The 14055-nt window shown below is 39.0% G+C and overlaps 4 protein-coding genes and 2 pseudogenes across 8 annotated transcripts; 3 read left to right on the top strand and 3 right to left on the bottom strand.

The window, feature by feature from the left end:
* The first annotated feature begins 1229 nt into the window (after positions 1 to 1229).
* Positions 1230 to 3180, top strand: LOC104721240 (AT-hook motif nuclear-localized protein 25 pseudogene; annotated as a pseudogene). Its single transcript, XR_015572452.1, has one exon. The product of XR_015572452.1 is annotated as an AT-hook motif nuclear-localized protein 25 pseudogene (transcript).
* A 1010-nt stretch (positions 3181 to 4190) lies between these two features.
* LOC104721237 (AP-1 complex subunit sigma-2) lies at positions 4191 to 5974 on the top strand. Of its 2 annotated transcripts, XM_010439173.3 has the most exons (7): positions 4247 to 4395; positions 4548 to 4586; positions 4870 to 4956; positions 5043 to 5243; positions 5352 to 5387; positions 5500 to 5586; positions 5681 to 5974. In XM_010439173.3, exons 1-7 carry the CDS (start codon positions 4393 to 4395, stop codon positions 5750 to 5752), a joined length of 525 nt encoding a protein of 174 aa, XP_010437475.1. In that variant the 5' UTR covers positions 4247 to 4392; the 3' UTR covers positions 5753 to 5974. The 2 variants fall into 2 exon arrangements, with proteins under 2 accessions (XP_010437477.1, XP_010437475.1); XM_010439175.3 differs by lacking the exon at positions 4548 to 4586 and having other exon boundaries at positions 4191 to 4395.
* Positions 5947 to 7813, bottom strand: LOC104721236 (tetraketide alpha-pyrone reductase 1). Its single transcript, XM_010439172.3, has 6 exons — positions 7338 to 7813; positions 7089 to 7258; positions 6821 to 7009; positions 6556 to 6718; positions 6276 to 6468; positions 5947 to 6183 (listed from the first exon to the last, which is right to left on the bottom strand). Exons 2-6 carry the CDS (start codon positions 7179 to 7181, stop codon positions 6036 to 6038), a joined length of 786 nt encoding a protein of 261 aa, XP_010437474.2. The 5' UTR covers positions 7182 to 7258; positions 7338 to 7813; the 3' UTR covers positions 5947 to 6035.
* On the bottom strand, positions 7731 to 11548 carry LOC104721235 (chloride channel protein CLC-e). 2 transcript variants are annotated; one of them, XR_015572451.1, is made up of 6 exons: positions 10502 to 11256; positions 10211 to 10414; positions 9675 to 10133; positions 8988 to 9509; positions 8682 to 8890; positions 7731 to 8258 (listed from the first exon to the last, which is right to left on the bottom strand). XR_015572451.1 is itself a non-coding variant. In XM_010439171.3 (6 exons), the coding sequence occupies exons 1-6, from the start codon at positions 11181 to 11183 to the stop codon at positions 8213 to 8215; spliced, it is 2127 nt and encodes a 708-aa protein (XP_010437473.2). In that variant the 5' UTR covers positions 11184 to 11548; the 3' UTR covers positions 7731 to 8212. The 2 variants fall into 2 exon arrangements, 1 of the variants encoding a protein (XP_010437473.2); XM_010439171.3 differs by having other exon boundaries at positions 9670 to 10133; positions 10502 to 11548.
* Positions 8017 to 8200, bottom strand: LOC109127628 (uncharacterized; annotated as a pseudogene).
* Positions 11455 to 13929, top strand: LOC104721234 (ankyrin repeat domain-containing protein 2A). Of its 2 annotated transcripts, none has more exons than XM_010439169.3 (9): positions 11455 to 11595; positions 11748 to 11801; positions 11979 to 12112; positions 12209 to 12424; positions 12540 to 12688; positions 12780 to 12945; positions 13122 to 13214; positions 13416 to 13555; positions 13659 to 13929. In XM_010439169.3, the coding sequence occupies exons 2-9, from the start codon at positions 11765 to 11767 to the stop codon at positions 13756 to 13758; spliced, it is 1035 nt and encodes a 344-aa protein (XP_010437471.1). In that variant the 5' UTR covers positions 11455 to 11595; positions 11748 to 11764; the 3' UTR covers positions 13759 to 13929. The 2 variants fall into 2 exon arrangements, with proteins under 2 accessions (XP_010437471.1, XP_010437472.1); XM_010439170.3 differs by having other exon boundaries at positions 11519 to 11655.
* The last annotated feature ends 126 nt before the right edge of the window (positions 13930 to 14055 follow it).

The following is a 14055-nucleotide window of genomic DNA, read 5'->3' as shown; positions in this document are numbered from 1 at the left end:
AATTTAATATATAAAAGCAAAGGCATGCTCTTGAGTGGCTCGAGATATATAAAAGGTTAAATTAAATCAAGAAAGGGAAGAAAGCAAAATGCGGCAAATGCCCATCATGTGAAATCCCACCACTCTTTTCACCATCATAGCCAATGGTGAAGCCCCATTTTTTTTTCCTCTACTCATTGCACACACAAATTGTTTTATAAACCTTTACTCGTCCGATCACTTCAACATCACTCAAGAAAAATATTCGAAGATTATATAGAAGAGTTCTTCTATATCAGCATGGTTAACTAGGAAAGACCAAAATAATTTCCAATTCAGATAAATACTATTACTCCAGGTCTGCATAATGTTGCAACTTTTTGTAACAAATTTCCACTTTTATGACGCTATTTAAAAAGAACACTACTAGAATTAATTTCAGATATACCAAAAAGATAAGGTAAAATTGAAGAACCTCCTTATTACAGCGACAATAGTTTTTCATTAGCAAAGGGCCAACAAACTGACTGAACTGTGTAAAGCAGAACAATCAAATGGATATGTTCTCAATCTCTATCCCTTTTACCTGCCGAAGTTTCTAATAAACCAAATTTTCTTCAACCTCAATGATCATTCTGGTGCAATATGTAAAATTACAAATGTGACGATCCACCACGTGGATGTTAAAATGACACTTAAAATATGTACCCAAAACGTGTAACTTATATATAAACTTTACCCCCAACCACTACAATAATCCATATTTTTAATACTATTAGTACTTTTATGACTATTAGTTCAATGAAGAAGAAAACTATAGTACCCAAACATTCAAAAAAATTATATGTTTTGTCTTGGTCCACTTTCCATTAACTTCTATAATTGCATTCAAGAATGTATAATTATTAACTCTTTTTTAAAATGATCAATCATAAAATCAATTGTCATAAGATATATAGCTTCCGAATTAAGGAAAAATCTATATTACCTAGCTAGCACAAAGCTTTTTTGGTTGAAAAACATTCTATTTGGAGTATGTTATCATTGTCTCAAATTAGTTTTAGGTGAGAAAATAACTACTATATATGTATATATGGATCATATATAGAATCGACACCTCTTTGTTATTTATTCAAATGATTGGTACTTGTCGTGTCAAAACATATCTTAGACTAATGGTAAGAGCAATCGTATCTTAATCCAAATTTTGTAAAACTACAAAAATGTAATAGATGAATTTGAAATAAACAGAGACAATCCTTATGTTATTACCGACAAAAACACAAACAGAAAGTTATAAGGTCGGTTATTGTTCTTGAAATCAAGCAGCCTAACTTGACTTTGGAATAACACAATTTACCCATTCGCTTCCTATTCTCTTTTGCTTTGAAAGAAGAGAACAAAACAAAGACATATCTACAAAGACTACAATCATCACATCATATCACCAAACCATCCCTTCACCGTCACAAAAGGCCTCTCATTTAATTTCTCTATTCTCCGTAATCTCCTTACCCAGATTCCTTCTTTTGTCTCCCACAGAATCCATCGATCCCTTCTTCAGTCGTCAACATCTTAACTTTTTTAGATTTTTTTGCTTTACTCGAGGAAAAGCCACTACACCAACCCTCTTATCTGATGATGTGTTATATCTTGAGACAAATAAACTATATACACAAATATATTTGTATTTATAATTATGTACTACTATATTAGTATAATTTAGAAGAGGGCTGTGTTAAAGTAGTGTTTCGATGCTCTTGCTTTACTTCTTTCTCACCTTTGTTTCATTCTATTACTCCACATGAAGATCTAGATCTGGGTCCAGACAAATTTCACCGACCCCCTTTCACATCTCTCCTCTCTCTCACTATTCATTCAGTAGGGTTTTGTTCTCTCTTGTCGTCTTCTTGTTTTGTCTGTAGCATTAATGTAAGTCAAATCAAACTCAGTCTCTGAAACAATCTCAGTGATAAACCACTTCATCACTAAGTTTTCTGGCAGACTTTTGTCTTTGTCCCTCTCTACAACAGAAAAAATCCAAAGACCCCTCAAACAAAGTTTCTTGTTTTCGTTAGCAATGTCTGGTTATATGCACCCTCTTCTAGGGCAAGAACTGCATCTACAGAGACCTGAAGATTCCAGAACCCCACCTGATCAAAATAACATGGAACTTAACAGATCTGAAGCAGACGATACAAAGGCCGAGACCACTCCCACCGGTGGAGCAACCAGCTCAGCCACCGCCTCTGGTTCTTCCTCCGGACGCCGTCCACGTGGTCGTCCTGCTGGTTCCAAAAACAAACCTAAACCCCCGACGATTATAACCAGAGATAGTCCTAACGTCCTTAGATCTCACGTTCTTGAAGTCACCTCCGGTTCGGACATATCCGAGGCTGTCTCTACCTATGCAACTCGTCGTGGCTGCGGCGTTTGTATTATAAGCGGAACCGGTGCGGTCACTAACGTCACGATACGCCAACCGGCAGCTCCGGCGGGTGGAGGTGTGATTACTCTGCATGGTAGGTTTGAGATATTGTCTTTGACCGGGACTGCGCTTCCGCCACCTGCGCCGCCGGGAGCAGGAGGTTTGACGGTGTATCTAGCCGGAGGCCAAGGACAAGTGGTAGGAGGGAATGTGGCTGGTTCGTTGATTGCTTCGGGTCCGGTAGTGTTGATGGCTGCCTCGTTTGCAAACGCAGTCTATGATAGGTTACCAATTGAAGAGGAAGAAACTCCGCCGGCGAGAACAACCGGAGTGCAGCCGGCGGCATCTCAGTCTTCGGAGGTTACGGGTGGTGGGGCCCAAGTGTGTGATACAAACCTCGGAGGTAGAAACGAAGGAGGAGTCGCTTTCTATAATCTTGGAATGAATATGAACAATTTTCAATTCTCCGGGGGAGATATTTTCGGTATGAGCGGCGGTGGAGGCAGCGGGGGAGGCGGAGGTGGCGGTGTTGCTAGACCCGCGTTTTAGCGTTTGGGCGTTTTGGTGACACTTTTTTGTGCGTTTGAAATTGTCCTCAAACTAGCTATAGCGGTTGCGATCTGCGAATATTAGGGTTCTTCTTTTTTTTTACAAAAAAATTTGGTGTGTGAAAAACGAAAACGAAGGCTTAAATTTCCTTTTTTTTTTTTGTGTTTTGTTTATTATGAATAGAATCGGTTAGTGTTATAAAAGGAAGATATTATTTTGTGAGATTTGCTTGGACTATTGTGTAATAAAGGTAATCCATATTCTGGTAAAATATTAGGTGAAGAATGTGGAGTAAATGAAATTAAAATTCGTTAACTGATGTTTCACAATCCATATATTAAAAGCTTTAACTGACTCTTGCGATTATTGTCATAACATGTAAGTGTGATTTGATGAGTCTCATACTATGTATACAACCAATTGACCAAGGTATATATTATGATGTAGTAATAATTCTATATTTATTGGTCATCAGTTCATCATATATAATAAAAGTCTATTAAAACAACTGAACTTCCACTGTCTGGAAAAGAAGGAGAAAGAATATTTTGGGAGAAGAACAAAAACCCTAATTTCTATGATGTCAACTTCAAAACACATTGAAACTTGAGAAAAACAAATGTAAAGAAGAAGAAAAAAAAGCCTGCATGCAAAAGAATATGCCTCTCTTTAAGTCCAAGGTATGGTGTAGTCTGGTGGTCTATCAGTCTATGGTGTACTTCAAACCAAATAGGTACTAGCTTATGTGAAAGGTTTTGTGTTCATAACTTCATTATTGTCCATTGGTCGTTGATCTATGCCAGTTGCAAGGATTCTTTTTCTTAGTTAGAATTTTTTTTTTTGTTTTTATTAAAGAAAATAGAATTGAAGCTAAAAATGATTATTATGTGGACTTGCATTTGTGTGGTAACGCAATTTCACTAGTACAAAATACTAGTTAGATTAGAGATAAAATTTAACTAGAGATAATGGCACTATTATGTGTTTTGATCTATTTAATGGCGGTTAAGAAATAAAATTTGGATATTCATTGAGCAAAGAATAACATTATTATTAGTCAACTGTTAAAAATAGAAATTGTTACATTTAAATGAACAACGGTGGTTCAGTCGATCATCGGAATCGGAAAAATGTAAAATGAAAACAAAGAAAGTTTTAAGTTACACGTAAGAATGAATGGAAGAAAAATGATTAGAGAAATTGTAATTAGGGTCAGAGTCGGATCGCATTACGTGGATCCGACCCGGAATGCAATCCGTTTTTAATACTGTAAATGACTATTATACCCCTACCACTCTCACCTGTTTGACACAGTTTTGAGCAAAAGAAACAAAAAAAATTGCTGTGAGGAGAGGAGGGGATCATCATCATCATCATCTCAGGTTCTGGATTTGGCTGCTACAGATTTGAATCCGCCTTGAGTGAGACACGAAATCATGGTAACAATCTCTATAAACACCCTCCGAATCTTCTGGATTTTGAATTTCGCATCTCCCATTCGCTCTTATTTTCGTTAATTAGTTTGATCCGATTTCCGCATGGATCTGCTCTTCTTCCCTCCCACATTCTCTGAATCATCGCGCACGAATAGATCGGTTGTTTCGGAAGGCGATATGACATGCTTGATAATGTTAGCTTCTGGGGTTTGATTTTGATCCTCCTAATTTAGCTCAATGTCTTCAAACCTTAAGATAATGTTAGCTTCTGGTATGTGATGCCATAAACGGTGATGCTAGTTGGTTGATCCACATGGGTTGGCTTTCTCATAGAATAATTTATCTTGCTGATTTACAAGGATACGCATGGTCTTTTTACCTGAACTATATATATTGTTTTAGAAGGATCTTTTTGTATGCTCTGTCTCCTCATCTTACAAGGATCCGCGTGGTCTTTTTGTGTGTGGTTTCATTCAGATACATTTTGTGCTTCTTGTTAGCCGGCAAGGAAAGGTAAGGCTCACCAAATGGTATTCTCCTTATGCACAGAAGGAAAGATCTAAGGTATGTATGGGATACCAAAATTTATCGAGCTTAATACCATGTTGTTATGCTCTAGCATAGGTTTGATCTTACATTCTATTGGATAGGTTATACGAGAACTCAGTGGAGTGATTCTGAATCGAGGTCCCAAGCTCTGCAATTTTGTTGAATGGAGAGGCTACAAAGTTGTTTACAAAAGATATGCAAGTCTCTACTTCTGCATGTGCATTGATCAGGAGGATAACGAGTTAGAAGTCCTTGAGATCATTCATCACTATGTTGAGATTCTCGATCGCTATTTTGGAAGTGTGAGTAATACCAGCACCTGGAACCTCTACTTCTACTTTTCATTATCTTTTACCTTAGCCAGAACATTTAGATTTTGATCAGGACTTCTTTTATATTATGACCTTCAGGTGTGTGAACTCGATTTGATTTTTAACTTCCACAAGGTAATAACATTCTACAAACACTCCAGGACTCTGCCATTCGTCAATTGATTCTCTAGTCTCTGCATCTTTATTTCTTGATGACACTTTCCGGATTTCTTGTTAAATTTCATAGGCATATTACATATTGGATGAGCTCTTGATTGCTGGGGAGCTTCAAGAGTCGAGCAAGAAAACAGTAGCCAGGATTATATCCGCCCAGGTACTATGTTCTCTGCTTAAGTCATTGACATGACAAGATTAGTCTATGTTTTGTCTTAACAACTGACAATCTTCCTCTGTTTTTGATGTTGAAGGATCAACTTGTGGAGGTTGCAAAAGAGGAGGCCAGTTCGATAAGTAATATAATCGCTCAGGCTACTAAGTAGTTTCTTTCATCATCTATGCACTCCTTGCAGTTAAATCATGTTTCCTGTGTACTGACTACAGTAAATGTTTTTGAGAATTATTTTTTCAAACTTTTTCCTCTTTCATTTTAAAGCATCCCTATCTTCTATCTGTATGTTTTGATTTGGGTCATCAAACAAGTTAAATTAGATCGTTTGTAACATTTGTCGTCATCTTTTCAAATTCCATTCTTTTATTGTGAAGCGACATTACTACTAATCTCAGACCAATCTTATTTGCACATAATCTCTAGTCTAACAAGAGTTATGGAACAGCAGTAGATAAATAGCCTTGCTCGACGAATGATGCAATGCAGTCATCAAACATCTCTTCAAGGGACTTGAACTTGAACCCGAGACTCTGTATCTTCGAGGTGTTAAAGTTGTAATGCAGCCTATTTAGTTTCTCAAACCTGAAATTTTCAGAGAGAATATCATCGTCTGTGATTTTCAAAATTTAATTAAGGCTTCATAAAGAACTTAGTTAAAAAAGTCAGAATCAGACCTCTTGGGGATAGGGAGTGATGGGTAACGAGTGGATAAGAAAGAAACTAGTTCCTCTAGGCTGATAACATTAGAGCTGCAAATGTATCTGCCTTGAGCTGCTTCGTGTTCGAAAACAAGTATGTGCGTTTGTGCAACGTCATCGATATGAACATACCCCATTTGTCCATGCCATTGGAACTTCTCTGTTTCTCCTGTTGTGTTGAATGACAGGTTATATAAGCTACTGTAACAGATGGATACTGGATCCAAAATAAAGAGTCCTGTGATAAAGAGAGTACCTTTCAGTAATCCAAGGACATCGGAAGCTGTAGAACATAGATCAGGAGGCAGACTGGGTCCGACGAGGAAGGATGGTAGAACAGTAACGAGGTCAATACCATTTTCTTCACTAAATTTCCATGCAGCTTGCTCGGCCAATGTCTTTGATAAGGCATACCAGACCTTTGTTCCCATGTTGCATCAAAATGTGAAATGCATTTACTCAAACTGTTAGCTAATATGATTTTTGTGGTGAGCAAGATCTATTTCAATTTATTATTATACCTGGAAACGCTTGCAGAGCTCCACAGAAGTCCAAACTGATTCGTCAAGAGGGATTTTGGGATCAAAATCATCTCTGATTCTGACAGTTGAAGAGGATGAGGTGAGAACCACACGCTTCAGGGACTGATTCTTCCTGCATGATCTCAGTACATTCAGGGTTCCCTCTATAACTGGTCTTAAGATCTCATCCTATCAGATCATAAGAAAGAAAAAGTTACACAAAGCATACTATGATCAGGAAGAAAAAAAGTTGTAATGGGATGCATGCCTCTGGATTAGAGGTAGGTTTGAGCACAGGGGAAGCAGTATGGAAAACTCCTTGGCATCCCATTATGGCGTTATCAAAACTTCCATCTTCCATTAAATCAGCCTTTACCAACCGTAGTCTCTCCTTTGCCCCTTCCAATTTCCAAAGGTGCGCAAGTTTCTTCTCATTTCCTGTCAAAACAGGCAACTAACTGAGTAATGACAGGCACCAAAACGGAGCAAAACAAGGAAACAAGGAGGATAGAAAAACCTGGATCTCTGACTGTCCAATAACTTCATATCCGTCAAGGAGAAGCCTTTTCTCAAGCCAAGAAGCTAAGAAGCCTGAAGCCCCGGTAACACAGACTTTTCCTTTTGCTTGATCCATTTTCCGGTATCAACAAAGTCACACCCGAATGATTATATAGCATGTGTATTCATGCGTGTCCAGAGGGTACTAGCTTATACCATGCTGGAGGTAAGTATAGATTAGGTTGATCATTCAACCCATGTGGGGTTGCTTCTTTTTTACCTAAATGGTTTTAAGATGGTTGTTTAACCAATACCATGGCCTGACTGCTGTTTTCTCTAAGGATTTTCTTGGAGAAAAATCTCTATATAATTAGACATCAACATGCCCTCACGGGTAACACAGAGAGAGATAGACGCCAGAAATAAGGCAATTCTTGTTCTTCAAAATACAAATTAGTGGACAAGGAAACCCTTACAATTGTTGACACTGTCAGTCTTCAAGTAGTAAAAACTTTCTCAATGTGATATAAGCCCGAAAGAAATTTACAAAATAGACAAGTATTGAGTAAGGTACAGTAACAAATCTGTAAAAAATAAGATGCAAATGGTAGGATCACTAGAGCACAGTATCTTTGGTCTCAGACGGTTTCTGATTTTTTCTCAGAACCACGTTCCATGTTTCATCCCCTTTGGATTCCTCAACACCTTAGGTGGGATATGGGAGCTTTCACCACTTCAATCAACAGATGGAGAAGAAAAACATCCATGCTGCACCAGCCAACTATTTCTCCCCAAATATCTTAATACAAAGACCAAAATTGGCCCTGAACCTCACCGAAGGAGCAGATTGACATCACCCTAGTCAGCTCAAGAAGAGTTACAAAGCAAGCCCGTTTATGGATACAGAGAATTGACGAGGAAAATTCTGGTTGCTAGAGCCCTGCCAGGTCAAGCAAGAGAGAAAGTTAAGAAAAATTTAGTATCATCTCAAGTGCAACATCTACACAACAAAAGAAGAAATGCACAGAAACGTTTTTAATGAACTGAGGAAACTTGTTCGTTCGGTTAATAGCTTTGGTATTAACTATAGATACAGTTGACAGTCGTAAGAATAAAGAGAATGTAGCAAACTGGACGTGGCTACTCACTAAAAGAAAATGTTGCAAGTAAAATTTCTTTTACTAATTTAACTTCAACTACATCCAATATGGGAAACCTGGCAGCCCAAGTTATAGTAACACCGACTCTCTACACACTCTTGCCATATGGAAGACTCGGTTAGACAGTTAGGCTCATTCTAAAATATATTAAACGGTTATCTAGGGAAAACAGTTAAACTGAGGAAAGACAGATGCATGTATACCTTCTCGTTAGAGTGATACATTCTCTATCTAGGACCCCAACAGGGTGTATTCTGCGAGCATCAATGCTGCCTGAAACGACTGCAACGTGAGAAATTTCATGCTTGTTCATGATAGTTTGGGCAGCGAGAAGATCCATATCAGGTGTAACAGTCCACGGCACTTTACATTTTCCTCCACTCATCGAACATATGTCGTTAACGTATATGTCCTGTGTCAATAAAATGCTTAAATTATTTGATCAGGTTACCACAAGAAATAGTTATTTCAGAGTTTCCAGGCCAGAACAGACTATTCAAATTCCATACCTTGGGTCTTTTGTTTCCTTCTTTTCTTACTTTGCTGAATTCCTGAATGTCTGAAAGCGTCAGTAGACCAAGAAAGATGTTGTCAGGATCAACAATTAAAGCACACGATTGTTTCTCCATCAGCATACGAGTTAACGCCTCTTCCAAAGAAGTGCTCATCATAACTGTGGCAAATCTTGTTCGCATGGCTTCTGAAACAAAGATACTTTCTGGCAGCTCCTCAGCTTGGATGAGTGAATCATCAACACAAAGAGAACTTTCAACTTCACAAAGGTTATTCGTTGATGATCCCTCATCAGATGACGTCAGAGACTGTACAGCTTCTTGGCTATTTCTTTTCCTAGTTTCTTTTTTTTTTCTAGTTTCTTGTCTCTTTGATTGTCCAGATGTAATCCATGAAGACATGCCTACAGCTCCCAGTAGAGGTAACACAATTCGATAATCCTGTGTAAGTTCAAATAGCAGTAGTACCGCCGTAAGAGGAACTTGACAAACCCCCGCAAGTGTAGCAGCCATTCCAACCTGTAAAACAAAGAGAAGAACAGGGTTATTTGCAATGAAGCTGCAAAAACATTAGCATCAATTTCTCAGTTAACCCGAAAGAATGATATTTTTCATTTCTCAATCAAGAGACTCTAAAATGAAGACAATTTTTGAAACATCAACCACATAAGAACAGTACCAGACCATAAGCTTGTGGCGATGCAACTTCCAGAATAGAGAGATTGAATTCGGGGTTCTGAGCCAAAGCAAGTCCAATAAACTTTCCATAGGCCATTCCTGCTGCCCCGCCAATAAAGAGAGAAGGAGCATAGTAGCCACCAACCAGTCCAGAAGCCCGACACCATGCGGTTGCAGCTATCTTGACCGCTACCAGCTGAAGCAAAAGATCAGCAGAAAGGCCCTTCACGAATGGACGTTTCTCCAACAAAATATCCACATTCTGAAAACCCCAATATAAGACTTCAGGATATACCAAAGCTATGATACCAACAGTTAAGCCACCCATTACAGGAAACACAGCCTTTGGTATCCCAGCATCCTTCTGAAGACTGTCAACAGTAGATGTCATAGATGACGTACATCGAGATAATGCCAAGGAGACAAGACCACACAGAGCACCCAATAAAAGATAAAGTGGAAGTTCTGCAAATCAGTGACCAGATCTCATAAGTTTGGTTTCCGGTTCTGTCTTGCACAAAAGGAGAAGGTAGAAAACATACCTCCAGGAGAGCGGAAGTCATAGTCAGGAACCTTAAACGCAGGTTCAGAACCCAAACCGATTTCGGACACCACAGAAGCAGTAACAGCACTAAGAATAACCATTGAAGTTGTATTTGGAAGTGATGCTGATGAATCACTTGATGAAGAAGGCCACAAAACGGATTCAACTGCAAAGAAACATCCAGCAACAGCAGCATTGAACCCTGTAACAAAAACATAATCGACTTTACGTAAACATTAAAACAATAAAAAAACCACTAAAATGTATTCTGATAGAAGACGAAACAAACCAGAGGAAATGCCAGAAGCTGAGCCAGCAGCAAGAAGTGAGAGACCAGTCTGAGGACTTTTATTGAAGAGAGAATTAACTCCTTTTGCGATTGACGCTCCAATTTCAACACTAGGACCTTCCGGCCCCAGAGAATTCCCAGTCCCAAGCGTCACACATGCAGCAACAGTCTTAAGTAAAGGACGCAACACCGCCTTCACTCGATCTAGACTAGAATCAGAATCTCCGGCAGATTCCCGAAGCTGATTGAGCACGCTAACAATCAAACCGCCGATAGTCGGAACAAGTATGACGCGCAACCAATTGGTACCGATCGGTGCCTCTCTAAGCCACGAAGCACCACGATCAGGGATCCCATCCCATGAGAAGTCTCGAAGCAAGTGAACGCAATTATTAAAGAGAACCACACTGATTCCGGTGAGAACACCAACCAAACACGCCGACGCTATCGCTAGCTCCTGAGACGGCTCTTGATCGAATCCAACTTCATCATCCTGATCAACCTGCTGCTTCGCCGCCGGAAAACGCGGGAAAATTCTGCCGACGGTGACGACGGGAGACGGAAACGGTGAGGGGACGACACTGAACGGAAAAGGATCGTTGGATTTTCGAATCGTCGGAGAGAATCTCCGGGAAGAGACGGGAGATCGGAGAGCAGCACAGAGTGACAGCGTGGCTGCCATGAACGGCTTCGCTTCCGAGAAGTGACGCGTGTTTATCCATTAACGGATAATTCAATTCTTAACATTACTACTGGCACTGGGGGAATCTGACGTGGCTCAGCTAATTAATTCCGGTTCGAAAGCGTGGGCTTGGGCCTAGAGGTAAACCAGATGATTTGGGCTTGTAAATATTTTTTACTTACCAAATGAACCTCACCCCTTTAGCTAATTTAGGTTCAAACTTCAATGGAAGGAAGCAGTGGCTGCTGTGCCTCGTCGTCTTCTCAAATCCAATCCAGCTGATAAAATAAATAAATACTACATTTCTCTCTGTCTGTCTTCATATTTAAAAAAAAAAAAAAAAAAAAAAAAGATTATCTGTATTTGTCGAGTTTTCTGTGCGTTTGCCACCACAACAACATTGTCTTCTCGGGTAAAAAAAACTTCTGCTTTCTTCTTCGTTTTACTTCATCTCTCTCTCTTTCTCTGATAGGTCTCCCTTCGATTCTCTTTATCTTCTTCTTGTCTACTCGATTTCCATATCTTTCTGCTGAATCCTGTTTGTATTTTTTTTTTTTTTTTTAGGGCTTTAGTCATATTTAATGGCTTCCAATTCAGAGAAAAATCCTCCTCCTTCAGGTAAAGTTTTGATTTTTTTTTTTTTTTTTTTTTTTATCTAGTGTTGTTCTTAAATCTCCTTTGTACATATATGCAATCTGATCTGCGATGTTTGAATCGTTTCTAGTCAGATTTGATGATTTGGTTTCATTGTTTTGTCAATTGAGATTAGAGAATTTTGATTTTTGTTTACTATAGATGAGAAAACCCAATTGACGGAGGAGAACAAGAGTACTAAACCGGAATCAGCTTCTGGGAGTTCACCTCCACCAGCTCTTCCTGGCTTCAATGTCAATGCTTTTGATTTCTCTAATATGGCTAGTATCCTCAATGTAAGTGTGTGCCCCTTTGTCTAGTAAGCACAATTGAAAAAAAGTTATCTTTTTTCTTTTTTATTGATGGGTTTTTTGATGTGTTTTTTTTTTTAGGATCCAAGCATCAGAGAAATGGCTGAACAAATAGCTAAAGATCCTGCCTTTAACCAGTTGGCTGAGCAGCTTCAGAGATCTATTCCAAACGCAGGAGCTCAGGAAGGTGGTTTCCCTAACTTTGATCCTCAACAGTATGTCAACACCATGCAACAAGTTATGCATAACCCTGAGTTTAAGACCATGGCTGAGCGACTTGGTAGCGCCTTGGTGCAGGTTAGAAATTGAAGTTTTTTCCTTCTAGATTTTCATTCGGGTAGTTTGGTTATCGATGTCTGGCTTTAAACGAATCTCTTAGTCTTTCTGGTTTTTTTTGTTCTTTTGACTACAGGATCCACAAATGTCTCCTTTTTTGGATGCTTTCTCTAATCCTGAAACAGCAGAGCACTTTACTGAGCGTATGGCGCGGATGAAAGAAGATCCTGAGTTGAAACCTATACTAGATGAGATAGATGCTGGTGGTCCTTCTGCCATGATGAAGTGAGTGATACAAACTTCTTTCAATTTTTTTTAATGGAAATTGTATAATTTTATTTGTGCTTATGGAGGAAGAATTGTTATATGGTATTAGGTACTGGAATGATCCAGATGTGCTGAAAAAGCTGGGGGAAGCAATGGGTATGCCTGTTGCTGGCTTGCCAGACCAGACTGCTTCAGCTGAACCCGAGGCACCAGAAGAAGGTGAAGAAGAAGAAGAGTCTATTGTTCATCAAACTGCCAGTCTTGGCGATGTTGAGGTTAGACTGCTTTTGTACTTTGTTAAACGTTTATATGCGTGACTATCTGGTATTTCTCATTTGTGCTACCGAAGGAATTAGGTGGAGCAGGCTGAAGTTTTTTTGTCCATTTTCTCACCCTATACAACTTTGTTTTGTTGAACTCTTTATTGCATTTGATATGTTGATTCAATCAGGGTTTGAAAGCTGCCTTGGCATCTGGTGGTAACAAAGATGAAGAAGATTCTGAGGGAAGGACAGCATTGCATTTTGCTTGTGGATACGGCGAGGTATGCAAGTCTCTTAACACTTCAGGGCAATTAAATATTCGACTTTGCTGCTTTTCTATTTTCACTAATGAAGTTAGGAATCTTTATCATCATTATTCATGGGTACTCCTAAGACTTTCATGACACAATTAATAAAAGAACAGTGAAATGAACTTGGCTATTAATTGAACTGAGTTTGACCCTACTGGGCCCTTTCCACAGTTAAAATGTGCTCAAGTTCTTATCGATGCTGGAGCTAGTGTTAACGCGGTTGACAAAAACAAGAACACACCTCTGCATTACGCTGCTGGGTACGGGAGGAAAGAGTGTGTAAGCCTTCTCCTAGAAAATGGTGCTGCAGTGTAAGTCTCACAGCACAACTCTTATAGAGAAATAACTCCTTTAAACACTGTGTCACGGTTTTAGTATATATATATGTTTTAATGTATGTGTGTGGTCTTACAGGACTCTGCAAAACTTAGACGAAAAGACACCCATTGATGTAGCCAAGCTCAACAGCCAGCTCGAGGTGGTGAAGCTGCTTGAGAAGGATGCTTTCCTTTGAGCTTCTGGTTCTAAAGCTCACTCATATCGTCTTTGTGAGAGATTTGTCTTTTGTGTGCCCTGAACCAGTTTCAAAAGCTTCTTCTGTCTACTTCTTTTCTGATTAGCTTTTCTCTCCTTCTAAATTTGTGTCGTTCATTCAAAGTCAATAAAGAAAGAAATAGTTGCTGAAGTTCATCTTCTTCGTTTTGATAATTTTAGTTTGAATGAAGCAAGAATCATCATCTTGGTTTTGATAAGAATCACTTGATCACGAAGTGATTCCATTCTTGTGTTACTGTATCATTCAAAATTCCCA

Source organism: Camelina sativa, chromosome 11 (assembly GCF_030686135.1).
Source record: "Camelina sativa cultivar CO46 ecotype springtype chromosome 11, ASM3068613v1".
Taxonomy (NCBI): Eukaryota; Viridiplantae; Streptophyta; class Magnoliopsida; order Brassicales; family Brassicaceae; genus Camelina; species Camelina sativa.
The sequence above is the reverse complement of the archived record's forward strand: the minus strand, read 5'-3'. Positions and strand labels throughout refer to the sequence as shown.

What these genes read in the sequence shown, in the direction of transcription:
- LOC104721237 (XM_010439173.3), top strand. An exon ending in GATATGACATGCTTGATAAT is followed by an intron (nt 4,587 to 4,869) that starts GTTAGCTTCTGG and finishes GGTTTCATTCAG; the next exon opens with ATACATTTTGTGCTTCTTGT. An exon ending in TGATTTTTAACTTCCACAAG is followed by an intron (nt 5,388 to 5,499) that starts GTAATAACATTC and finishes TAAATTTCATAG; the next exon opens with GCATATTACATATTGGATGA.
- LOC104721236 (XM_010439172.3), bottom strand. Translation starts at nt 7,181, where the DNA reads ATGGAAGATGGAAGTTTTGATAACGCCATAATGGGATGCCAAGGAGTT. An exon ending in AACCTACCTCTAATCCAGAG is followed by an intron (nt 7,010 to 7,088) that starts GCATGCATCCCA and finishes ATGATCTGATAG; the next exon opens with GATGAGATCTTAAGACCAGT. An exon ending in AGCTCTGCAAGCGTTTCCAG is followed by an intron (nt 6,719 to 6,820) that starts GTATAATAATAA and finishes ATGGGAACAAAG; the next exon opens with GTCTGGTATGCCTTATCAAA.
- LOC104721235 (XM_010439171.3), bottom strand. Translation starts at nt 11,183, where the DNA reads ATGGCAGCCACGCTGTCACTCTGTGCTGCTCTCCGATCTCCCGTCTCT. An exon ending in AGCTTCTGGCATTTCCTCTG is followed by an intron (nt 10,415 to 10,501) that starts GTTTGTTTCGTC and finishes TTTTTGTTACAG; the next exon opens with GGTTCAATGCTGCTGTTGCT. An exon ending in TGACTTCCGCTCTCCTGGAG is followed by an intron (nt 10,134 to 10,210) that starts GTATGTTTTCTA and finishes ACTGATTTGCAG; the next exon opens with AACTTCCACTTTATCTTTTA.
- LOC104721234 (XM_010439169.3), top strand. Translation starts at nt 11,765, where the DNA reads ATGGCTTCCAATTCAGAGAAAAATCCTCCTCCTTCAG. An exon ending in GAAAAATCCTCCTCCTTCAG is followed by an intron (nt 11,802 to 11,978) that starts GTAAAGTTTTGA and finishes TGTTTACTATAG; the next exon opens with ATGAGAAAACCCAATTGACG. An exon ending in CCAGTCTTGGCGATGTTGAG is followed by an intron (nt 12,946 to 13,121) that starts GTTAGACTGCTT and finishes TGATTCAATCAG; the next exon opens with GGTTTGAAAGCTGCCTTGGC.